The 26645-nt window shown below is 43.7% G+C and overlaps 2 protein-coding genes across 4 annotated transcripts in view; one reads left to right on the top strand and one right to left on the bottom strand.

Annotated features, from left to right (window-relative positions):
- The window catches only part of KYAT1 (kynurenine aminotransferase 1), a 187954-nt gene that overhangs the window by 55062 nt on the left and 106247 nt on the right, over positions 1-26645 (top strand). The window lies entirely within an intron of this gene.
- On the bottom strand, positions 3970-24733 carry PHYHD1 (phytanoyl-CoA dioxygenase domain containing 1). 3 transcript variants are annotated; one of them, XM_033962027.1, is made up of 11 exons: positions 24236-24730; positions 20558-20716; positions 19389-19464; positions 19065-19112; positions 18456-18511; positions 14395-14457; positions 14278-14299; positions 13914-14042; positions 13589-13705; positions 4878-5004; positions 3970-4223 (listed from the first exon to the last, which is right to left on the bottom strand). In XM_033962027.1, exons 1-11 carry the CDS (start codon positions 24266-24268, stop codon positions 4178-4180), a joined length of 876 nt encoding a protein of 291 aa, XP_033817918.1. In that variant the 5' UTR covers positions 24269-24730; the 3' UTR covers positions 3970-4177. The 3 variants fall into 3 exon arrangements, with proteins under 3 accessions (XP_033817918.1, XP_033817919.1, XP_033817920.1); XM_033962028.1 differs by lacking the exon at positions 19065-19112 and having other exon boundaries at positions 24236-24733; XM_033962029.1 differs by lacking the exon at positions 20558-20716 and having other exon boundaries at positions 24236-24729.

The following is a 26645-nucleotide window of genomic DNA, read 5'->3' as shown; positions in this document are numbered from 1 at the left end:
AAAAAAAAAGTACCCGGGGGGGTGCCTACACTGCCTATGTGTTTTTTGCTCTATAAGACTCTGTTCCGGCCTACAATTAGACCACCAGAGGGGGTACAGGCCAAGGTAGTGGGAATTTTTTTTTCTTGGGTTTTCCTCCTCTACAGGTAGGTGCATCTTATGGTCGGGTGCATCTTATAGAGTAAGAAATACGGTAATGACAGCTGATCACATGTAATAATATTCTGCTACATGCATGAAGATGTGAACTCATTTATGTTTAACATTTTACTTCTATCCCAGAGAAGGGGAAAGGGGTTGGGATTAGAGAATGACATGGGGTCAAATTTGTCTCCATCTCCACAGGATCTATCTCTACTGTGATTTCTTTCCCTGTCTCTGATGTATCCCTGCAAGCTCTGTCTTCATCTGCACAAGCCTCAAATACTTATTATTTTAAAGTGTTCAAAACTTGTGCAGATGAGGACAGAGCTTGGAGGCATGGGACAGAACTCGCGGGGATGGAAATAATAATAATAACTTTATTCTTGTATACCACCATACCCAGGGAGTTCTAGGCGGTTCACATCAATTAAACAAAGTTTAATAAGAAATTACAATAAACTAGAATTACAGTAATGTAGATATTCAGGTGAGCATGAGGAGGGGAGTTTTCACAACAGATAAACAAAATTTAAGAAGAACTTACAATTGATCATAATTACAAGCAATGAGGTGGTTAAGGTGAGCACGAGAGGGGGGGATTGTACAGGTCATTGGAGGTAATGAGATGGGGGGGAATCAAAAAAGGGGGGGGACCGGGAGATTTGGGTCGTTTGAGGGAGGGGTGAGAGAAGTGGAAGAGAGGGGATTAGGGATTTTGAGCGTGGAATAAATGAGTTTTGAGTATTTTTCGGAAATCCAGGTAGGAGTGGACCTTGAGCAGAATTTGGGCTAGCCAAGGGTTCTGTTTGGCTGCCTGGAAGGCGAAGGTTTTGTCGAAGAACCTTTTGAGGTGACATAGTTTTAGGGAGGGGAAGGCGAAATAGATCCCACGGGGACAAATTTGTCCCCATGTCATTCTCTACTTGGGATCTCATTTTAATACTTATTACATTGTCAAGTTTTAGAAGAAACATCATCCTTTCACACTTCATAGTTCTTCAGGAAATAACTTTTTCTTAATACTTTTCATATTGTAAATTTGTTTTGAATTTAAATCCTTCATAATTGCTCCAGCCACAACCTGCACCTCTCCCAATGATACCATTGCCTTCCAGGTAGCTCTGTACTGATGGCTGTAACAAAAGAAAAAGCAGCAGGAAGACACATGGTACCATTTTCCTGCTTGTACCATTACTATCTCTGTGAGTCCTGCCCCTCAGATGCAGGAAGTTTACATCAGAGGGCATAGAACCAGCAAATCTTGCAGCAGCATGTGCTGGGAAATAGTCCTACACATTTTCCTGCTGTTTTTAATGCTGCTGACAAGAATGTAGCAAGATGGTAAGCGAGTAGGAAGGGAGGGAGAGATGGTTCTGGGAGGGTGAAAGACTGAGAAATGGGTTGGTGATGAATGGGGTGAGGAAGAGAGAGGGCAATGCTGGATAACAGGAGAAAGAGGAGATGTTGCCTCATGGAGGGGAAACGGGGTGAGGAAAATAACTATAGGTATAGGTAAGCAATATTAAAAAAAGAGAGACTGGGTGAATGGACAAGAAGAAAAATAGAAGAAAGCTGAAAGAAAAAGATCAGTGACAGTACGTTTTCATGACTCAAGGAACGTGGTTTGGCTTTGAAAGTTTGTAAAAAAAATGTATTTAGTTCATTAAAAAGGTTTTTATTTTTATTTTATTTTTTTTCTAATTTTGAATTTGAGTGAAATGTCAATTTTTGAAATTTACATCTGTTATCTTTATATTTTGTATAGTACAGAGGGGCATACATCAGTGTTTTTTGTTCCCTGTTATTGCACTGTATGCAGAGTCCAGCTTCCTAAGAGTTCAATTTAATTTACATGTTTCTATTTTTAGTTTGTGGTTATGTTATTCTGTGCTTGGTGAGGATCTTTCTAAATTTGTGAAGGCGGCCACATATTCTGCTAGCATTGAATTTCCATGTAGGATAACTCTACTAATCTGGTTTGTTTACTTTTCTAATAATTGGTATGATGAAATTGCTTAATAGATCCTAAATGATGTTCGTTAGGTTTTGTATTAGTTCACAATATGCCTGGTACTGAATTATAGATCTTGATTTAGCTGTTTTTTTTCAATAGTAGTACCACAAGGTGAATTACATTCAGGTACACTAGGTATTTTACCTGTCTCTGGAGAGTTTACAATCTAAGTTTTGTCTCTGAACCAATAGAAGGTTAAGTTTATGTTTGTTACACCACCCTATCTAGGAGAAGTTGCTTTTCCGCAATCTCAAAAAGTGGCTTTGGGATTTGATCCCTGACTTTTCTCTTCCTCTTTAGACACAAACGGAATACAGGCAAACTCCTGGGTGATGTCATCCAACTAAGCTCAAGTGCCAGCAATCCTCCTTTAACTAAGTCTGAGAAGAGAGACCTATGAGCATGTACAGGGGTTCCCATACTGCCTTGTAGACATTCTTCTTCAGTCTATATATCTCCTCTTCTCTTTTGGCTCTGCTCATTGTTTACCTCACTTTCTTAGGGTTGCCATATTTGTTAAGACACAAAAAGAGGATACCTGACCCACCCCCAACGCAGCCTCCCTCTCTCTCCAGTCCCTCACCTAGGCCACCCTGGAATCAGGTACATTTCTCTGAGTCTCTCCTGTTCCCAGTACCTCCTCCGGCGCTGCAATTTCAAAGCTTTAGGCAGCCAGCAGCATTAGCAACATGATCCTACTGTCGTTGACCTGCCCCAGAAGCCTTCACTCTGCAGCACTTCCTGTTCCCCTGTAGACAGGACACTGAATACTTCTGGGGCATGCTGATAGCAGCAGGATCATGTTGCAAATGCTGTCTGTATGAGTGGGCATCTTGGATGGGCAGTGAGCCCAGTACCATAGCTGTAAAAGTCCCCCTGTTGTACAATTTGCCTCGTCCCTACTTAACCTAATAAAGTGGATGAGAGACTTCTGTAAGGCAGCACTGTGCAGCTTTATTAGCAGAAAAAAAACAACTTCATGAAACCTGGAAGGAGAGAACTACAACAGGAGGACTTAAGCCTTATTTATATATAATTATTGCATACTGAAAATTATACAAGTTTTGAATTATGGTGTACAAAAAAGGGAAATGCCAACAATCAATAGATATTAATACATCACTTAAGTTATAAAAACAAATTATTAAAATCAACTGTCTTATTTGGTTTTTATTCGCAACATTTTTAGTTGCAGCTGAAGCCAAGTTACACTCAGATATAATAGATATTTGCCAGTCCCCAGTAAGCATATATTTTTAAGTCTGCAATAGAGGGTTAAGGGCTCCTTTTACTAAACCATGGACGAGCTGCTTACTGCGGGCAAGCAAGGTCAACGCTCATTCAATTTCTATGAGTATCAGCAATTATCTCGCTGGTAGTAAGAAGCTCTGCCGCAGTTTAGTAAAACCCAGCATAATTGACTTTCCAAGATAACAAAGAATTGCAGTGGAATTTGAACCTTGATTTTCCTTATTCTCAGCCTGGTATTCTAATTTGCACTAGCACTGCTGGAATGGAAGTTATCCATGTCCCTGGAAGAGAACACAGTGACCAGTGCATATGAAGGCAAGGTTACCAAGTACCCTAGTCAGGGCAGGCACATTTAGTGAATGATACACCAGCTTAGATACAAAGTGATAGTTTCAGTTGGAAGCCCCATGTAAAGAATGACATGGGGACAAATTTTTCCCCATCCCCATGGAAACTCATTTTCCCGTCCCAGTAAGTTCTTTTCCTGTTCCTGCCCCTTTCCTGCAAGCTCCATCCTCATCTGCACAAGTCTCAAACACTTTAAAATCATAAGTGTTCGAGGTTTGTGCAGTTAAGGCAGAGCTTACAGGAATGGGGCAGGGACAAAACTCACGGGGACGGAACGAGGAAATCGAGTTCCTACGGGGACAAATTTGACTTCTTGTCATTCTCTAGCCCCACAGAACTACAGCACATTGTAAAATAGGGCAAGAGAAAATCTATTTATAGATTTTTTAAAAACCCAACAGCAATAGATGCAAACAAGTTTCACATATACAGAGGTGGAAATGGCAGCTCAGGAGTTGGTTGCAGCCTGAAAGAAAAAGAAAGTAATAAAACAGCTGTGGGCTGGATCTCTGCAACCCACCTATCCTCCACACTGCAAGATCAATAGCTGGGAAAGCATATACAGTATGCTGACATAAAAGCCAAAGCACATCTTCTCTCCACCAACCTTTTGTACTCTGTCCCACATCAATGTAACAGGCCCCCTTCTTTGAGAGCATCAAGTGTATCTATCCTCTACTATCCTTCCCTATGTGTAGCATAGGTATACTAAAACTGAGACAAGGGGTTTGCATGTGGAATGGTGGTACTGTGCCTTTAGATGCTGAGAACTGAATGGAGATACATTAATTACTCACTAGTAACAATATTAGCACTATAATGTCCTGATACAAACTAACTCTGCAGGAAGCATTCCAATCTCCCAGAGTAACCTGCTCAACTATGTAACTCTTCTGGAATTATGTAATCCGCCTTGAACCGCAAGGTAATAGTGGAATAAAAGTCACTAATGTAATGTAATAAATATATTTAGCTTCCTGATCCTATAGTGTTCATGCTGAAGAGCAAGGGTGAATGTTAATTGCACAACTCAGCTTCCATATCTGTTCCTCAGGAGTCACCCTGTGTTCTAAAGCACTTAAAAGTTAGGGATCTCAGGAACCACCGAGCTCTCTCTTACCAGTTGTCAGGGCTCCATCTTGTGTCTTGCGATTCAATGATATGAAAAGAGTATGCATGCCGAGACTTTCCAGAACTGTTTAATTCACTCTTATGGACAACTTCTCCGTGGATGAGTACAAGTCCTCCTATTGCAGTCAAAAGGAAAACCATTATAATTTATTTTAAAAAATTAAGACCTGCTACTGCTGCCATCTCAGAGGTATACATATTTTAGATAGTTTTAGCCTGCCACTTTCCTCTTACTTTTTTGGGCTCCCAGCTCAGCTTTAGTCAGTTTTTACTGAGCTATATAGGTCTATTAGCCTTAATTCACATAAGAACATAAGAAGTGTCTCTGCTGGGTCAGACCAGAGGTCCATCATGCCCACGCTCGCGCGGCAGCCCAACAGGTCCAGGACCTGTGTAATAGTCCTCTATCTATACCCTTCTATCCCCTTTTCCTTCAGAAAATTGTTCAATCCCTTCTTGAACCCTAATACCGTACTCTGTCCTATCACGCCCTCTGGAAGCGCATTCCAGGTGTCCACCACCCATTGGGTGAAGAAAAACTTCCTAGCTTTGGTTTTTAATCTGTCTCCTTTCAACTTTTCAGAATGCCCCCTCGTTCTTGTAGTTTTCAAGAGTTGGAAGAATCTGTCCCTCTCCATTTTCTCTATGCCCTTCATGATCTTATAGGTCTCAAGCATGTCCCTTTCTTCTCCAGGGAAAAGAGCCCCAGTTTTTCCAGTCTCTCAGTGTATGAAAGGTTTTCCATATCCTTTATCAAACGTGTCCTCTCCTCTGAACCCTCTCGAGTATTGCCATATCCTTCTTAAGGTACGGCGACCAATATTGGTCGCAGTACTCCAGATGCGGACGCACCATCGCCTGATACAACGGTAGGATAACTTCTTTCGTTCTGGTTGTAATACCCTTCTTGATTATACCTAGCATTCTATTTGCTCTCTTGGCAGCCGCTGTGTACGGTGCCGACGGCTTCATTGTCTTGTCCACTATTTCCCCCAAGTCCCTTTCTTGGGTACTGTCACTCAATAGTGTCCCTTCCATCGTATAGCTGTACCTTGAGTTTTTGCTTCCTACATGCAAAACTTTACATTTCTCTACAACTCTCTGGGTATTCTCCCTTTATTGAACCCTCTCCTGTGCCATCCAGCCTTTGCAGCATCAGTCTTTGGACCAGGTGCCACAGATCATGACCACCTTGAAATTTGCCACATGCACCTGCAGTCTGGTGTCATTGTTCTGCAGTGGCTGAGATGCCTTCTGCCATATCCTTGCATACACCTCTTCCACCTCCTTACATGCAGTATGGCCCATGGATCAGGTAATAGATATCTATTCTAGAATTACAAAAATCTAGGTGTAAAAGGATGTGCTGGCATAGTTTGCAGCTCGTTATATTGCAGGATGTGTGCCATTCTTTTTGTGGGTTTGTGTAGGGAGTTTGCTTTTTACCAGTTTCTGTTTCAGATTAGATGGCTGACAAGACTTCTTGGGAGTAGTGGTTGTAGATCTCTTATCATTTTTCTTAGTTTTTCCAGTTCTGGATTGTATGTCACTACCAAGAGGGGTCCTCTTTCTGGTTTTCCAGTCCTTGTACTGCAATGGGCTTTTACTGGGCGTTTTAAGGGATGAGGTAACATTCTTGGACATTATTTTAGGGTTATATACTTTTTGTTTGAAAGATTCAGTCAGGGTTTTTAGGGATTTATCTCTTTCTCTCTTGAGACAGAGCAGATACGGTGATATCGTACATGGGATATTTGTGACTGATTCAATGTACAGGGAGTGAATGAGTGTACTAGTGACCTGGATTGGCCACTGTGAGGACAGGCTACTGGGCTAGATGGATCATTGGTCTGACCTAGTAAGGCTATTCTTATATTCTTACTATTCTGAGTATGGCATGGACATAAGAGTTGCGGGGGAGGGGGGGAGGTCTCTATTCTCATGGAGAAGCATTGCAAGGACTACAGGGACACGATGGGCTACACCTGACCAGAAGAGGGAAGAATGTCCTTGGACACCGCCTAGCCCACCTACTCCACAGGGCTTTAAACTAGGTAAGTCGGGGGAGGGTACAGGCACAAACAACATACCTGGCGAACTAAACTGCCAATACATTTTTGAGGCTGAAGAAAGTAGTCACCGAAATTCTAGGTCTGGGTCAGGGATGAGTGCACACACTTTCGAGTCGGGAGTAGGGTCACATCATATTTATGGGTCACATTGTAATTCCGGGTCTAGGGGGAGTACACACTGTAGTTCTGGGTATATGGGGAGTACACATTGTGGTTCTGGGCCTCAGGAAAGCACAAATAACACAAATAATGCTAAAGGTGTTCAAGTAGCTCAAGCAGGAATATCCCCACTGAGACGTAACAAAAATACAACATGGAGGGCTATGTACGTCAACGCACACAGTTTAGGAAACAAGATCCTGGAATTGAAAACAGAAATAAGGAATGCCGACCTGGATGTGGTGGCGATATCCGAAACCTGGCTCACAGACTCCCACGGGTGGGACATGGTCATACCGGGTTACAACTTGCTTCGCCGGGACAGGGAGGGCAGGATGGGAGGAGGTGTAGCATTATATACTAAAGATGACATTAAGGTCACGAGAATCTCAGATGTCCAGTATACTAGGGAATCCCTTTGGGTTAATTTGGCCAGAGGGAAGGACAAATGCTTGTATCTTGGCATAATTTACAGACCCCCAAGACAACAGGATGACTTGGATATGGAAATAATCGGAGATATAGAAAATATCACTTTGCGTGGGGACACAGTATTGCTAGGTGACTTCAACATGCCTGATGTGGATTGGGTTACACTTACCTCTGCTTCCGGCAGCAGCAGGAGGCTATTAAACTCTATGAAAGGAGCAAAACTCAGGCAACTGGTGTTGGAACCGACAAGGGATCAGGCAATACTGGACCTGATACTTACCAATGGAGAAAGTGTCACAGAGGTCTCGGTGGGCGACACATTGGCCTCCAGTGACCACAACATGGTATGGTTCAATCTCAGGAAAGGTTTCACTAAATCTACTACACTAACCAAGGTCCTCAAATTCAAGGACACAAATTTCAAAGAAATGGGAGACTTCGTTCACCAGGCGCTACAAAGCCAAGAAGAAACCGATAATGTGGAAGACATGTGGTCGACTTTGAAAGCAACCATACAAGAAGCAACAAACCGCTATGTTAAATCAGTAAGTAAACGGCGAAGGAACAATAAGCCACAGTGGTTTACTGCGGAGATCTCAGACCTGATCAAGGAGAAGAAAAATGCATTCATCTCTTACAAACAATCAGGGAAGCAGGACTCTAGAGCAGACTACCTGACCAAATCAAAAGCTGTCAAAACAGCAGTCAGGGAGGCTAAATTCCACATGGAGGAGTCTCTAGCAAAGAACATCCAGAAGGGAGATAAATCCTTCTTCAGGTATATCAGTGATAGAAGAAAAAACTCAGGCGGGATTGTACGTCTTAGGAATCCAGACGGAGACTATGTGGAAAATTGATTCGGAAAAAGCCCAACTATTAAATGAATACTTCTGCTCAGTCTTCACCCGAGAAGCGCCGGGGCTCGGCCCTCAGCTACAGACAAGGGTTGGCTCAGTTGACCCGTTTAGTAACTTTGAGTTTACACCCAGCAGTGTCTACGGTGAGCTGTCAAAGCTCAAGGTTAACAAAGCAATGGGGCCGGACAACCTGCACCCCAGGGTGCTTAAGGAGCTGAGTGATGTCTTGGCGGAGCCACTGTCCATGCTCTTCAACCTCTCCCTTAGTACAGGCAGCGTCCCGTTGGACTGGAGGATGGCTAACGTCATTCCACTCCACAAGAAAGGCTCAAAGATGGAGACAGCAAACTACAGACCAGTGAGTCTAACATCGATAGTGAGCAAACTAATGGAAACTCTAATCAAACACCAATTGGATAAGATCCTGGATGAGGAGAATCTACGGGATCCCCGACAACATGGATTTACTAAGGGGAGATCATGCCAATCCAACCTGATCAGCTTCTTTGACTGGGTGACGGGGAAGCTGGATATTGGGGAGTCCCTGGACATCGTGTACCTGGACTTTAGCAAAGCATTCGACAGCGTACCACACCGCAGGTTGCTGAGCAAGATGAGTTCTATAGGATTAGGTGACACATTGACGAAATGGGTTGGGAGCTGGCTTGGAGGTAGGCTCCAAAGGGTAGTGGTGAATGGCACCCCCTCCAAAATGACGGAGGTGATTAGTGGAGTACCACAGGGCTCAGTCTTAGGCCCAATCCTATTCAACATCTTTATAAGAGACTTGGCAGAAGGGCTTCGAGGTAAAATAACATTATTCGCCGATGACGCCAAACTGAGTAATGTAATAGGCAAATGCACAACAGACGAAGATTCAATGCCCGACAACATGATGCACGACCTACTCCTACTGGAGCGATGGTCTAGGACATGGCAACTCAACTTCAATGCCAAAAAATGCAAAGTTATGCACCTGGGCAGCCAAAATCCATGCAAGTCTTATACCCTTAATGGCAAGATCCTAGCAAAAACGGTAGCAGAACGAGACTTGGGGATAATCGTCAGTGAGGACATGAAGTCTGCCAATCAAGTGGAGCAGGCTTCGTCCAAGGCAAGACAAATCATGGGCTGCATACGAAGGGGTTTCGTCAGTCGTAAGGCGGAAGTCATTATGCCATTGTATAGATCCATGGTGAGGCCCCACCTGGAATACTGTGTGCAATTCTGGAGGCCGCATTATCGCAAGGATGTGCTGAGACTGGAGTCGGTGCAAAGAATGGCCACCCGGATGGTTTCGGGACTCAAGGATCTTCCATACGAAGAACGGCTTGACAAATTACAGCTATACTCGCTCGAGGAGCGCAGAGAGAGGGGAGACATGATCGAGACGTTCAAGTATCTTTCGGGCCGCATCGAGGCGGAGGAAGATATCTTCTTTTTCAAGGGTCCCACGACAACAAGAGGGCATCCGACGAAAATCAGGGGCGGGAAACTACGAGGTGACACCAGGAAATTCTTTTTCACTGAAAGAGTGGTTGATCACTGGAATAGTCTTCCACTACAGGTGATTGAGGCCAGCAGCGTGCCTGATTTTAAGGCCAAATGCGATCGGCACATGGGATCTATTCATAGGGCAAAGGTAGGGGAGGGACATTAGGGTGGGCAGACTAGATGGGCCGTGGGCCCTTATCTGCCGTCTATTTCTATGTTTCTATGTTAAGAGTTATGATTGGATAACAGGTTGCCTATGAATGTGCCATGGTCCTAGGTCACAACTTTCCCAGCAGATGCAGCAGTGAAACTCTCCCTGCCAGTCTCTAAAACACAGTGCTTCCTTGGCCAAGCATATATCCTTACACCATTTAAAAAAAGAAAGCTAACACAATTTATTAATTTTTCACTCAGTTTGGACATTGTTAGCGATATCCTGTATAATAAAACCCTAAGCACGCATGCACACTTACAACGCCATGTTCCCCGACAGTGTGATGTGTGCCTCCGTGCTGAATTTGATTTCAGGTGTGAGGAGCGGCTTGCGGCGCATGCAGCGATTTGACAGCGGTGGTGGTTTGACTCCTTTGCTGCCGCTACTGGGACGCCTCTTCTCACCCCCAGACCTGCAAATGCAGTACCTGCGGGACATTTGCTAGGCCGGCCCACTTCGATAATGCAAGGTGGGCCAGCCTTGCAAAAGCACCGAGGCTGCCCAGACTAGCGGATGCTGGACAGTGGGAGCAGGGAAGAGGTGCTGCTGGACAGGGGGGAGGTAAAAGGAAGGGAGAAGGCCTACTGCTGGACAGGGGGAGCAGGGAAGAGGTGCTGATGGACAGGGGGGAGGTAAAACAAAGGGAGAAGGGCTGCTACTGGAGGTGCTGCTGGACAGGAGGGAGGTAAAACAAAGGGAGAAGGGCTGCTACTGGACAGGGGGAGCAGTGAAGGGGTGCTGCTAGACAGGGGGGAGGTAAAAGGAAGGGAGAAGGCCTACTGCTGGACAGGGGGAGCAGGGAAGAGGTGCTGCTGGACAGGGGGGGAGGTAAAAGGAAGGGAGAAGGCCTATTGCTGGACAGGGGGAGCAGGGAAGAGGTGCTGCTGGACAAGGGGGGAGGTAAAAGGAAGGGAGAAGGCCTACTGCTGGACAGGGGGAGCAGGGAAGAGGTGGTGCTGGACAGGGGGGAGGTAAAACGAAGGGAGAAGGTCTGCTACTGGACAGGGGGAGCAATGAAGGGCTGCTGCTGGACAGGGGGGAGGTAAAACAAAGGGAGAAGGGCTGCTGCTGGACAGGGGGAGCAGGGAAGAGGTTCTGCTGGACAGGGGGTGGTGGACAGCCAAGGAATGAGAGAAAGGCAGACAGACAGCAGCCAAGGGGAGAGAGAGAGACAAAGCAGCCAAGAAGAGAGAGAGAAAGAAAGACACACATACATCTATTCTAGCACCCGTTAATGTAACGGGCTTAAAGACTAGTTATATATGTTAGCTTTTTATTAGAGTGCTCTGATTAGAGCATAAGGTAGACCGTTAGTCCTTTGACTTCATGGTCGTTCCTTCGATGAATGGATTTATGAGCACACTTTCAATCCTAATTTGGAGCAATTTTGAAAACTGCTCTAGTGATAGTTTTTTTGACTGCAGGATAGTTTGGACTGGTTATAGTATTTTTCCTGCAGACTGTGCATTTATATTGGGGTTTTTTTTAAATTTCCCCTATACATTGTTTAATGTTGTATAGAATGCAATACAAGGTTTTAGTTTTTTTATTTGTCAATCATTGAATCAGTCTGTGCCTTTGTATTTGCACTGGCAGTTAGGTTCATAAGCCAGGAAGACATCTGCAGTCAGAACCTACGAGACTACTTTTCAGTTTCTTTGTTGCCAGATACACATTTTACAGAAACTAAGGTGGATGGTTTTTTTTCTGTAGCGGGCCACTGTCATGAAACAAAGTTGCCGAGATAGTTGAAGTTATGTACAACCTTATAATACTTAAAAAAAAAAGCATCAAACACTCTTATTTTTGCAAGCTTATTTGAACACCTAAAGATGTCGATCTGTAAGATTTACTGCCTCTTTTAAAAAGCCATGCGGCAACAGTCCCGAAGCCATTTAAATCTCTATGGGCTTCAAGGCCATTAGTTCGGCTCTGTAAAAGAGGCCGTTAGTTCCTGTCTTGTTTTATTTGATGTGTTAGATATTTAGATTTTGTGTGTTTTAATTGTAAACCATTTAGGTGGAATTGGGTTATAAATTATTATAAATAAATAAATAAATATACACACATGTACCACCACACCCAACAACCTACATTCACCCACATACACATATAGTGGGGTTGGAAAAAATTATAGGAGTCATGCTCTGCATGCTTTTCCCACTTGTTTGGCAATACATTGTCCCTCCTCTCAGAAACCGCCCACAAACGCTCCTACAGCCACTTCATTCCCCAACTCTGGAACCAACTCCCCCCTCAACTCAGACTACAGAACTCACTAATGACATTCCGGAAAATGGTAAAGACCCTCCACTTCAACTAAAGGTCACCTCAGTCTACACCCAACCCCTTAAACCCCACCTCTACCCTTCTTTCTCCATTCTAATCTTCTGCCTAAATTTCTGTATAGTCCACTCTCAGCCTATACTCAAATAACTTGTATCTAAACTAAACTATAGTGGTACCTTGGATTACGAGCATAATCCGTTCCAGGAGCATGCTCGTAATCCAAAATGCTCATTTATCAAAGCGAGTTTCCCCATAGGAAATAATGGAAACTCGCTTTGATACGTTCCCACCCCCCGTGAGAACAGGCACCCCCCGCCCGACCAACTTTAACTCACCCCCCCCTGCTTGAATTTGCACCCCGCCGCAAGAACAGGAACCCCCCGCCCGACCAACTTTAACTCACCCCCCCTTTGGCACCGGCACACAGCCCACAAGTGCCGGTGCCTGTGTCGCTTGAAGATCTTCTTCTTCCCAGTGTCTGCCGGCTTTGAGCATGCATCTGCGCATGCTCAAGCCCTTCTAATTCTCCCTCTCGCCGAGAATCTCGGTGAAAGGGAGAATTAGAAGGGCTCGAGCATGCACAGATGCATGCTCAAAGCCAGCAGAGACTGGGAAGTAGAAGATCTTCAAGCGGCACCGGCTCTTGTGGGCTGCGTGCCGGTGCCAAAGGGGGGTGAGTTAAAGTTGGTCAGGCGGGGGGTCCTGTTCTCGCGGGGGGGGGGGGGAGGGTGCCGATTCGAGCGGAAGGGGGCCCTTTGCGAGCGGGGGGGAACGATGCCGGTTATCGGGGGGTGCTTGCAAATCGAGTCAACACTCGGTTTGCGAGACATGTTTTGCGAGAATGTTTTGCTCGTCTTGCAAAACACTCGCAAACCGGGTTACTCGCAAAGCGAGGTTTGACTGTACTTATATTTAAACTACTGTTCTTAATTTGCTGTATAGTCCCTATATTTACACTGCTGCACAGTCTCGTATGTCCAAGTATTTAAATGTACTGTATAATCATGTATGTCCAATTCACTCCATTGTGAATGTTTACTTGTAAACTGTTCTGAGCTACTGGGAGGAAGGGATAAAAATCTAAATAAATAAATAAGTTGTTACAGAAGTCCGTTCCTATTTTAACTCCCAAAAAGGAATATACAGAGAGAAGTTGTTGTGAACAGAAGAATCCAACACTTACCTTTTTTAACCGGCAGAGATACAAACTGTGCATCTGGATAATTTTGCTCAGAACCAATAAATTGGGTACTTGGAGAAGAATCTGTTGATGTACGAACCATGCGTCGGGTGATACCTCCTGCAGGACACAGGGGACAGCATGCATTATGATATCCAGATAAAAGAACAATGCACACGATCTTAAAAACTTTCACATGCAGGAATCTGCAGCACTCAGCAGAAAGTCTAGGTTGTGGATTTCAAACTGCAGAGTTGTAGAAAGCTAGAAGAAGAGGAGAGTAGGAAAGTTTGTTGAAATGAGGAAGTGCAGATCAGTCTTTGCTTACTGATGTGAGAGTGAGGAATAAACCAGAGGCATCCATTTTCTTCTGTTGCATCTTCCACAGCAATCCAGAACCCTATTAATCGTCCAAGTGGTTCTGTATGCAGAAATGTTGCATCCTGGTGAGGCGTCACTGAAATCAGGAGAGAGAGGTTAGAAGAGAAACCCCTCGGCTTTCCTCACCCAAAAATAAAATGTTTTGTCACCTGGGCTTGATATTCTGTTCTTTACAAGATGCTATTTACCTCACCTCATGCACCTTCCAGTACTAGTTAAATCCCTAATGAGAGAATATCTCTTCAAGTGTCCCTACACTGAGTAACATGCAACATGCACCCAAACTACAATCTTACAGAAAGATGTCTCACCTTCACCACCGATGCCAGGTTGCTTGAAGGGAAAAGATTGTAGACATTTTTAATTTTTTGTTTTATATTACCAAAATGATCTTTGCTTTAATGCAGTGCAGTTTGGATGGTAGGTACCTTAAAGATGTACATACTCTGAACAATCAGAGGCCTCACCAATCTTAGCTTCCTTGCCAGCTCCTACAGAACAGAATAGTATTATGCATTAGAAATGGAAGGGCCCTAGACTATTTGTTCCCCTACTATATTTACCTGCCTCTTCTTTGCTATAAAAACATGGATTGTTTTTCTCCAGAATGAGGACATTCAGATTTGTGTTAAGTTTTATAAATTACTGCAGAGGAGAACTGAGAGTGTCTGCCACAGAATAATCTAGCAAAAAATGTTGGTGAAGAAGATGTGATTCAATAAGGCTAGGTACAAGCTCAGCTGTTTAGAAAACGCTCAGAGGGGAAAAATTCTGAGTCAGACAATACAGGTATCCAAGCAGAGTGCAGAGACTCATGGCATTAATGCAGTCAAGGAGGAAAAAAAACATCAGACTGCAGCTTGACTGGGAGATACGGCTTTGATTGCCTCAGTAAATAAAATATTAACATAGGAAAACATTTAAAGAACAGCAATAAAAATCTACATGTGAAACTGAGAAATTCTACACACACAAGCTTCTGCAGCTGAGATCTAGGATTGGTAGAAAAAGTAAGCAGACTAGATGTGTCAGCTAGTATAATTTCCTTTGAGAAAACAGTACTGAAGGAATAATAGAGTATTGTAGAAATGATTGAAAAGATCATTATAGGAAAGAAGTTCTCAATCCAGTCCTCGGTTCATATTCAGCCAGTCAGATTTTTATAATACCTGCAATAATATATGCAAGATAAATTTGTATGTACTGTCTCTATTGAATACAAATCTAGCTTATGCATATTCATTGTGGACATCTTGAAAACCTGATTGGTTGTACACCTGAATTGCACAGTACGTCGTCTCACAGGCACCTCTAGTGCTAGAGTTGTGTAAAGTAGTGTAAAAGGGTGGAGAAATTCCTAGTAGGATTATAGTGTGATTTGTGTATAATATTATGTATATATGTTGTACCCTGTCTGAACTGTGGATAGTGCCGAAAATAAAATATTTTGGATAACATTCAGAGATCTATACCAAGATCCCTGCATTAAGAGAGAACATAACATAAGCATAAGAACATAAGCATTGCCCCTGCCGGGTCAGACCAGGGGTCCATCGTGCCCGGCAGTCCGCTCCTGCGGAGGCCCCCCAGGTCCATGACCTGTAAGTGCTCCTAACCTACAATTTCCATACACTGTTCGCCTAATGTCCAGTGAAGTAACCTTCTATCTGTACCCTGCTATCCCCTTTGCTTCCAGGAAGTCATCCAGTCCCTTTTTGAACCCCATTATTGTACTCTGTCTTATCACCTCTCCTGGAAGTGAGTTTCAGGTGTCCACCACCCGTTGAGTGAAGAAGAACTTCCTTGCATTCGTTCTGTATCTGTCTCCTCTCAGTTTTTCTGAATGACCTCTTGTTTTTGTTGTCCCTGCTAGTCTAAAGAATCTGTCCCTCTCCACCTTCTTTATGCCTTTCATGATCTTATAAGTCTCTATCATGTCCCCTCTCAGTCTCCGCTTTTCCAGGGTAAAGAGTCCCAGCTTGTCCAACCGTTCGGCATATGAAAGGTTCTCCATGCCCTTTATCATCCTTGTTGCTCTCCTCTGGACCCTCTCGAGTATTGCCATGTCTTTCTTAAGGTATGGTGACAGATGGAGTTGTTGAAGTACCGTAATACAGCTAGGACCTTGTAGACGGGAGTGCTAGATAATATTTAATTCCAATTCCTTATTGGAAATATACTGATGAATCATACAGCAGATAAATGCGTTACAGGTAGTACAAAATGCGGATAACCGTATGATCACAGGGGTAGCCTGGAATGATCACATTACGCCAGTAGTGAAGAGTTTATATTGGTTACCAATTCAACGGAGGATTGAATACAAACTTTTGACAATAGTTCATCAGGTAATTTATGGGGAGACTCCTTTGTATCTAAGACATGTTCTGAAGCAGTATATACCTACTAGAAATTGGAGATCACAATCTGCAATGAAGTTATCGAAGGATGTATTAGGTGAAACACATTATAGAAAGATGGATGCAACAGCCATTTTGGTGGTTGGTCCACATTTGTGGAACACTTTGCCAGGGTGCTTAAGATTATGCAGAGAGAAAATGTTTAAGAAGCAATTGAAAACGCTTTTTGTTAGCTCTGTATAACATGATATTTTACAGTTCATTAAGGATGAACAGTTGTATTACCCTTTGCTAGTTTTAGCAAGTATATGTGAAAGTTTTATGCTAGTTTTAGCTATTATCTATGGAAGGATAGGATACATATATCATGGAAATATAGGATAAGATGTTTGAGTATGCCATGAAAATGTGTGTTTTCTACTGTAAGCGGTAAAGAAATTTGTTAAATAAATCATTGGGGCATGAAGACTTTATGTTGGAGAAAAAGTTATAGGTAAAGCCAGGGCCAGATTAATCAATAGGCCCAGTAGGCACGTGCCTAGGGCCCGAAATGGTCACCCCCTGATGAAGGAGGGTATGGTTTTTTTCAAACAGCGATGGACCCCCCGATCGGCAACACAGGCCCCCCCGATCGGCAATGCGGGCCCTCCATCGATGGAAAGTAATACAAATGAGCAACATGGGTAAGAAAGGCAAGGGGAGCTGTAATTTTGCAAGCAGTTCTGCTTGCCCAAAGTTTCCATCTAACGCAGCTTCCTGTTTCCGCCTGGGTGCGTTAGAAGGAAGCTTTGGGCAAGCAGCACAGCTTGCAAAATTACAGTTCCCCTTGCCTTTCTTACCCACGTTGCTCATTTGTATTACATTCTGTCGATGGGGGGCTCGTGTTGCCGATCGGGGGGGGCTGTGTTGCCGATCAATGCTTGGGGGGCGTCGCCATTCTAAAATAAAACAATCGGAGTGAAAGGTGAGTAGTGAGATGGGCCTGGGGAGGAGGGAGAGAAAGAAGGGGGCAAGGCACAGCAGGGCAGATGATGGATGCGGGAAGAAAGGGAAAGGGCAGGGCTGATGATGGAAGTGGGGAGAAGGGAGACAGAAGAGAGCAGGGCAGATGATGGATGTGGGAAGAAAGGGGCAGGGCAGATGATGGAAGTGGGGAGAACTTGTGCCCAGCCCTCACCTCCTCACCACTGCTACTGCTTTCCCACATGCTGGATGGGGGGAAGAAGATAGAGTTAGTGAGATAGTGGAGGGGTGAAAGAAAGGGGTGGCAAGCTGTGAGTAGACACAGTGAAAAGAGGGAAACTGAGGGCTGAATAGTAAGAAATAATTTAATTTACACAAAGGCAGAAAATAGAGAAGGAAGACCAGAGGAGAAAAGGAAAGGGAAGAGAGAGGAGAGAGATACCAAAGAACGGGGAAGGACACAGAGATATCACATCCAAGTGAAGGACATGAAAAGAGAGATGCTAAAAACCACAGGGGGGGGGAAGGAGAGAAGGAGAGATGGAAGGAGAGAAATGCCAGACTATGAGGGGAACAGAGGGAAGGTGATGGGGAGACTAAATGGGGAGGGGGCAGGAGCAGAGATGGCAGAGGGAAGACAATCATTTTCTGGAAGGGGCAGACAGTGGATGTAAGGAAGAGAATGATGAGAAGATGAGGAAAGCAGAAACCAGACAACAAAGGTAGAAAAAATTTCTATTTGTTTATTTATTTTTGCTTTAGGATAAGGTATAATTGTAGCTGTGTTGATAATCATAAGAACATAAGAAGTTGCCCCCGCTGAGTCAGACCAGAGGTCCATCTTGCTCAGCGGTCCGCTCCCGCGGCGGCCCATCAGGCCTAGTGCCTGAACAGTGGTCCCTGATTAATTTTGTAACTTACCTCTAATCCCATCCCTATAATCTACCTTTACTCTTATCTGTACCCCTCAATCCCAATGAGAGAGATTTGCATATAATGGAAGTGAGAGGCATGCAAATCTGCTCCATGCACATTCATTAGGGCAATCCTGAAAACCCAATTGGCCTGGTGGTCCTCCAGGACGGGGTTGGGAACCACTGGTCTAAGACACTCAGTTTAAGTCACAAGACAGTCAAATCCCTGTTACTGTACGTGACAACACTCACCTGCACTTGGGGGGAGTAAGTTATTTGCTTGAAGATGGGGTCCTTGGCATGAAGAGCTGAGAGGAATAGAAAGTCAGGTCTTTAGGAAACTTGTTAGTGACATGGGCACGAGTGGCAGCAAATCAGACAATATGTTGACACCTAGAACAGCAGAGCCTTTATGCAAAATTAACAATTTGGAGGTAATGATAACAAACTTAAATCCTCTTAACATAAGAACATAAGCAATGCCTCTGCTGGGTCAGACCTGAGGTCCATCGTGCCCAGCAGTCCGCTCACGCGGCGGCCCAACAGGTCCAGGACCTGTGCAGTAATCCTCTATCTATACCCCTCTATCCCCTTTTCCAGCAGGAAATTGTCCAATCCTTTCTTGAACCCCAGTACTGTACTCTGCCCTATTACGCCCTCTGGAAGCTCATTCCAGGTGTCCAACACACGTTGGGTAAAGAAGAACTTCCTAGCATTCGTTTTGAATCTGAGAGGGGGGGGGGGGATGTTGAAGCCTGAGTAAATAAAGCCATCAATTACAGGAAGATAGAGAACTAAGGCTCTTCAGACATCTCTAACCTGCTGATAAAGATTGCAGGTGGGGGCGGAGATAACACTCACCATGTCCAATTTTGTTTACTGAGTTTTCCCTTGGAATGCAGAAGTTACCTGTAAATATGAAATTAGACTGTGGAGTGACTGAAGCCACCATCTCAGTTGCGGTACAGACTGTTGAAAAGCTCAGGGACACTGAGCGCAGAATGGGGAAATCCAACACTTTTCTGCCATGAATTTGCACAGTGTGTAGGGACTCTGTGCCTGACTCATGTCCTCACATTGGCTGATCTGGAAATGAGGCTCAGTAAAATATCACAATACATCTTTCAATTATTCCCTGCACTGCCTCGAAAAGTTTCTTAAAAGGCAGTTATTGAAATACGATACCTTTTTCATCAAAAACGCCTTTCTCAAAGAAGAAGTGGATTTTATCTCCACTGTTAAGGAAGTAGTCAGCATTTCCCTGCAATGAGAAGAAAACCAAGGAAAAAACAACCCACAAATTCAGACTGGCAAACTGTGTTCTCAAAATATACATAGAAACATAGACTGTGACGGCAGAAAAGGGCCGACGGCCCAACAAGTCTGCCCACTTGAGAACCCTCCCTCCAATTAGCCTGCCCACTCAAGGACCCTTCCTCCCTGGAGTATCTATCGATTGAGCATAACTGTAGTACTCCCACCTGTTTGTCCCATCGACTCTTGACAATAGCATGGCCCCCTGGAAGTAGAGAGTGCGGAAAGGCTGCTTTACAGTATAAATTCTATACTGTGACAACACACCTCATGTTTATCACATTACAGCTCTAACTACACTCTCAGGGCTTAAACAGGAACTTAAGAATAGCCTTACTGGGTCAGTGAAAAAATGTCTGTTCAAAGAGTCCTTGCAGTGCATGTGAAACCAAATGAAGAAAGGGGTCTATTAGCTGCCAAGCCTGCATTTTCTGAGGCAGATACACTCATACAATCTGGGGTCAATTTCTAAACTCATTGTTTGCATACCTTAATTAGCCTTTTCTTCTGCTACTACTACTTTGTATCACTTATATAGTGCTGTACGTTTTTACATTTAATAGGTGGTCCCTGCTTGGAAAAGCTTACAGTCTAACTCGGACAGACAGACATGACATATAGGGTTGGGGATGCTGCACATTTTGATTTTATTATTAATAATAACTTTATTCCTCTATACCGCCACAATCTTGCGACTTCTAGGCAGTTTACAATCAAGAGTGCTGGACATTCAGCGAAATACAATAAGTAGATATTCAGAGGAAATACAGAGATCAGAGACCTCAGGAGGCAATAGTATAGAAATACAATTTGCTGAGCGAAAATGTAATATAGGAAAGCAGGTTATAAAACTTCAGTCCTGTCGCAGAAAATTGCTACTAGTCAATAGTGTTACATACTAACAAACTAAATTCCTCGAGTATGTACAACAGAACTGACTCATACTTCAACACTAGCCCTTTCTTTTCTGCGTGCTGCACAATACAGAAGCATGGGTTTGAACCAGCATTTCTCCCCCCCCCCACCCCTTCCCTCCCTACCTGTGCTCTGAGCTGTTCCTCCTCCTGAGTGGAAAACTCTGTCCGGCAATGTGCTGGTACATTCATGGAGGCCAGAATCTTATGGATCTGCGTGTGCATGGCATCACAGTCCTCAGAGCTAAAAAACCCTTCCAGAGCCAGGAAGCCATCTTCATAAAACTAGAAAGAAGCCCAATAAAGCAGGGTCAAGACATTTACTACCTTTCTTTCACGTACACAAAACACTGTGATGTATGTGTGTAAACTTTACAGGTTCCCCACAAACAGGACACATTTTCCAAAATCTCTAGGAAATGTTTTTGAAGATATTGTCCGTTTGAGGGTATAGAGACATAATTATAATCTTCTTCCCTCCTTTCCCCCCAAAATCTGGCATCTCTGATTTCTTCCCTTCCCTCCCCCAGGTGGTTTTTAGCATCTCTCTCCTCCTTTCCTCCCCTAAGATTTGTATCTGTCTCCCCAATCCAGCATGTGCCGCCTTTTTTTTTTTTCTTCTTTATCCCCTCCTTCCATCCAGTTTCCTTCTGTGTCTGTTCCACTCTCTACTACCCACTTTCCTTCAGCCTATTCCTCTGCCCTTCAATCCAGCCAGCTGATTAACCGTTCCCCTTAACTGTATCTATGACATCCTGTTTGTCTGTCTTGCCTGCTTAGATTGTAAGCTCTTTCGAGCAGGAACTGTCTTCTTTGTGACTCTGTACAGCGCTGTGTGCATCTGGTAGCACGATAGAAATAATTTGTAGAAGTAGTAGTAGTAGTAGTGTGAAGAGTTTCAATCTTTGGGAAGCATAGATTGTGATGTCATAATGCCTCATTCCACCAATAAGAGCTAACCTCATCAATGATGTCACAATGGCTTGATTGTCCTGTACTTCCTTCTTCCCTCCAACCTAGCCTGCTGATTAACTATTCCCCTTAACTGTATCCATGACATCCTGTTTGTCTGTCTTGGCTGTTTAGATTATAAGCTCTTTTGAGCAGGGACTGTTTTCTTATTCTTTGTGACTAAGTGCAGCACTGCATGCGTCTAGTAGCGCAATATAAATAATTAATAGTATACCCTCTTAACAAGCAAAGGATGTGCAGGACTAAGAGGCAGGGAGTATACAACCTGTGAGCTTGTAGCATATTGGGGGAAAAAACTAGTTTTTATGGCAGTGAGTAGAAGATTCATGACAACAGTTCGCCTACTGAAGAACCTAAACATTCGTGACCCCGTCGCTCCAGCTCTGTCTGCTGTACACTGGCTACCCATCCAGAAATGGTGCATCTTTAAAGCTCTTACACTAGCTTTCAAATTCTTTGACAGAATGGTCCCATCCTATAAAGCAAAAAAAATTAGCAATCTATATCCCTAACCGACCCCTGCAATCACACATCGAGAGAAGATTGTCCATCCCACTGGCACGTACCCTCCTTCTGGAAAATTCCCGCAAACACTCCTACTCGCACTTCCTACCCAAATTATGGAACACAATCCCGCCAATCAGATCACTGACAGGTCTACTACACTTCAGGAAGGTGGTAAAGATTCACCTCTTTACCTGACTCTCTTAAAATACACCCTAACCTCTAATTCTACCCCAGCAAAATTATACTGCTTCACTGTATGTGTCCTCCCACTTGACTTGTAGCTGTAAGAGTATTATTCAAATTTTCCTGTATCTGCTTTAAGCTGATATCAGGATTGTCTCCAGCTTACCTTTTTCCTCATTTTGTGTTGCATAGACCTTCAAGAGAAACTAGAAACTTCTATTTATTTGCTTATCCAAAAACTAATGGGTGTGGATATAAGACCTTCTTAGATAGGACTCTAGCAACAATCTTGGTTAGGTAAATGTATTCAGCAAGCTATGTTATTGTATTGCAGTTTTTGGAAATTAATTAAGACCACTTTGTTTCATACGTTTATTACTTAGTGAGTTTTATTATTGAAATTCTGTTTTACAAATATTTGTATTTTTTTACTTTATTATTGTATTTCGCTGATTGTCCATCTCTTTTTAGTGTAAACCACCTAGAAATTTTGGTTATGACGATATAAAAGAATAAAGTTATTATTAACTAAGTCTCCATGCACGCACCCAGTTCCAAACTACACAAGATCTTGACTCTCTACTACATATGTACCTGCACCAAGAGTGTCTTAAAATTGTCCTTTGCATTGAATGTATTTGCTCTATTCAACAAATGTATTGTATTTCTAGCTACTATACTTATATTGCCTTGCTACTGTGCTCAGTCCTACATACAGTACATAGGAATTATCTCACTCTTTCCATTCATCCTTTCAATCGGTTATTCTGTATATCTGCTATGTGTGAATTTGTAACTTTGTTGCTATCCTTCCACTATGTATGTAAATTGCAACCCGTTCTGAGCTCCTCTGGAAGGATGGGCTAGAAAATTGACTAAATAAATAACATATAATGGTTAATCACAAAATTAAATTACATAAAGCACACTGTATGCTTCTCAACATTCATTCCTACCAGAACATCTGGTTTATGATGTAAGGAACAGACTTATGGTCAGCCTAAGTTTTTGGGTATGTTTATGTAAGACACCACTTGATGGACCTGGAAAAAGTAAAAGTAGTTCCCCTAATACTGAATCTCCTCTCATCACAAAATGTAAACAAACCCTAAATTAAATTAAATTACAATGTAAGGGTTGCAATAAGGGGCATGGTTTTGTTTTTAATTTATTTTGATCATACATCCCCAATTCTGAGTTATTGTTTGGGAACCCAATCAAGTCAGGCCAATTATTTGTGTGTTCAGATCTAAGTAGATGATGTTACTGCTGATATTCAGAGTGATTTGGTTAACCAACCTAGGCCCAGATTCTTAGTCCACTTCAACTTAACCTATACAGTCATCAACAAGTTGCGCATTTGACTCCAAAGTTAAGTATTGACCTAATTGTTACTAGAATAGGAAAACTGCAGAAATAACTGCAAAATAAATCAGAAACAGTACAATAAAAAAAAGAACTAAATGCATAACCTCCCTTCTTTCTTATCCGCTCTATGTAAACAAATTTGCTAGTCCTAGTGGTTTAAGAGTGCAATGCTACATGTTGCTCTACAGGTGCTGATTCAGCAGAAAGAGTCACTGGGAGACAGGGGTGCCCTAGGTTCTGCTCTTATGTGTTAGCTCAATTGTGGGGGGTGAGGATAATTATTTGCTCTTCGATTAAACTCAGATGCTCCTTTCCTCTTCCTGTTTTTATTTAATTTTGTTAATCTAGTAGGCAGTTAGCTCCCAGATTTAGGAGACAACATTTTCTTTCTTAAAGTGCAAAGATCACATGCTTGTGACTCGTCCAAGAGAAGATGGTAAGGAAGAGAGCCCGCAGCTAAGAAACGTCCGCTCATTTTCCATCAATCATTTTCCACTGATTGAAGAGCCAGCACTCCAGAGCAGCACCTAGCCCAACTTTATAGCAGTGTCGCTGGACTGACAGAAATTTCCACTGAAGCCATCTAGCAGATGGGAAAATATTAGGTGGGGGGGGGGGGGGGAGGAATGAAGGAGACTTTCCAACCCAAGCCCTGTCGCCAGCAGATTGAAGAAACTTTCTTAAAGTGGGTTGGGGGGGAGGGGAGGGGATGGGAAGAGACTCCACTAAAGACTGTCTTCCTTGGTATGTGTACAGTATAGTCTTTGCTTTTACCTTGCAGATTTGCTCCTCTGTAATCGGCACCATGTTGCAGTAAATCAGCCAGGGCACTCGGGGAGATAAATGGAATCGGTAATAAATCTTCTAAAAAAAAAAACCAAAACCAAAAACAATACAAAAGGCACGAACTAGGACTAGGAGAAGCTTCCACATTCCACTCCAGCTGCAGAGGGGAAAAGTTCAGAGATCTGTCAGAAAATTCTCCTGAAGCGAACAATTCAGTCTGATTGGCTTGAAGCCTCCCCTCCCCTTCATTGCTTTTTCTACACTTTGCCAATTCTTCCTACTTTTCCCAGTTCAGGACTTGCAGGTCTCGTGTCTTGTATTTGCAGCGAAACTTGATCACACCATCTCCAACTTGCTATTAACGACGAGCGACTTCAAATCATTTCAAAAAGAAATTAAAACCCTGCTATTCAAAAAATTTATCCAGATGTCTTAACTCTACCCCCTGACCTGGACAGTGGTCCGGGCCGTCGATTCTCTCAGACCTGGGAATGTTTTTGGCTGGACCTTACGCCTCATGCCTGTAGTAGATCTGTGAGAATGACCTTATGCTTCTCGACATGGCACTGGACTCCTAGGGGGTTGGGGATGGGGGTGGGGGGATGGGGGACGGAATTTATGTTTTAGTGGATGACTGCTGATTTTTTGACTGTTGACATGCTTTGTAGTTGAAATTAATAAAACACATTTGAACATAACTCTACCCCCTGTTCTCCTCCTTCCTTACAAATTCCCCCTCAAAGTCTCTCCCTCTCCGTAATTCTTTCTCCTCAAAGTCTCAACCATGTAAACAGCTCCCCAAACTGTAAATTTCCTGGAACTGTCCAGTCATCTTTTTGTAATCCAAAACCTAAATTGTAATTTTCCTGGAAATGTCCAGCTCGTTTCTTTTGTAATCTGCCCGGAACTGCAAGGTACGGGCGGAATAGAAGTCATTAATGTAATGTAATGTTCTCCTAGGACAAGCAGGATGAGTCAGCCACATATGGGTGTTGTCCCAACAACTCCCAATTTGCGGATAAGCTCTCCAATAGCTCAGAGAGATTTTTTTTTTTTTTTTTTTCTCTGAGCACGTGCGGTGCCCGAGCCCCACTGGGCATGCCCGAGCCCTACCCATTTCCCCCTGCTTCCCCCTAATCCCCAGGATGTTCCTAGCTGTAGCCGGGTCGGCCGTATGGGGAGGCGGGTGGGTTGTGTGGCTGACTATCCTGCTGTCCACGGAGAACCTACGTTACAGTAAGTAACTACACTTTCTCCTAGGACAAGCAGGATGAGTCAGCCACATATGGGTGACTCCCTAGCCGAGGGATGTACCGACTGGACCTGCGCCTTAGCGCTTTGTGCATCCCTCGCCTGGCTGTGGAGGCCGAGCCGGGCAGGGTAATCAGGCAAAGCAGGTGAAGTTGTGGAAACGAGGTTTTAGATAAAGTGCTGTGTTAACTGAGCAATAATACTCACAGAACAGTGAACTGGTCAATGACAATCAATGAACAGTGAGAAACCAACTGGTCAAAAGTGACAATTCGTACTTGCATGTGAGAATTCATACTTGCCTATTCCACATTCAGTCTAGACAGGAGTGCTGGAAGACCTACTTAACTCACAGAACAGCGAAACTGGTTAATGTCAATCGATGAACAGTGAGAAAACCAACTGGTCAACAGTGACAATTCGTAACTGGTCAACAGTGACAATTCGTACTTGCATATGAGAATTCATACTTGCCTATTCCACATCCAGACTAGACAGGATTGCTGGAAGACTTACTTAACTCACAGAACAGTGAAACTGGTCAATGACAATCAATGAACAGTGAGAAACCAACTGGTCAAAAGTGACAATTTGTACTTGCATGTGAGAATTCATACTTGCCTGTGAGAATTCATACTTGCCTATTCCACATTCAGTCTAGGCAGGAGTGCTGGAAGACCTACTTAATCAATATCTATAACACCCTACTTGATCAGTGTTTGTCGATATTTATAACACCCTACTTGATCAGTGTTTGTCAAGGCTGTGCTAGTGGTTGCTGTCCCTCCCGGGAGGGAAGAACCACTTCCAAGACTGCTCGGCCGAATGCATTTGGAGCGTGGAATGCTATGTCGAGGCAGTAGTGCTTGGTGAAGGTGTGCATGGAGGACCAAGTGGCTGCATCGCAGATGTCCCCTATTGGTGTGTGGTGCAGATGAACCGTTGTGGTGGCTATGGTTCTGCGCTGGTGTGCGTTGGCTCCCACCTGCGGTTGATGCTGCACTTTTCTATAGGTGAAGGGGGTGCACTCTTATATCCAGCGCGAGCGCCTGCGTTTGGTGGCTGGAAGTCCTGGTCTGTTTTGGTCCTAGGAGACGAACAATTGAGGCTTGTCTAATCTGCTGCATAGTCAGGGCCTGCACACAGT

This window comes from Geotrypetes seraphini, chromosome 10, assembly GCF_902459505.1.
Source record: "Geotrypetes seraphini chromosome 10, aGeoSer1.1, whole genome shotgun sequence".
Classification (NCBI taxonomy): Eukaryota; Metazoa; Chordata; class Amphibia; order Gymnophiona; family Dermophiidae; genus Geotrypetes; species Geotrypetes seraphini.
The sequence above is the reverse complement of the archived record's forward strand: the minus strand, read 5'-3'. Positions and strand labels throughout refer to the sequence as shown.

Excerpts from the sequence above, each read along its gene's own strand:
- PHYHD1 (XM_033962027.1), bottom strand. The coding sequence starts at position 24,268 with ATGGTGCCGATTACAGAGGAGCAAATCTGCAAG. Across the intron at positions 20,717-24,235 it reads CAGAGGAGCAAATCTGCAAG|TTTTATGAAGATGGCTTCCT; the intron begins GTAAAAGCAAAG and ends GCTTCTTTCTAG. Across the intron at positions 14,458-18,455 it reads CTTACTCCCCCCAAGTGCAG|GAGCTGGCAAGGAAGCTAAG; the intron begins GTGAGTGTTGTC and ends TCTGTTCTGTAG.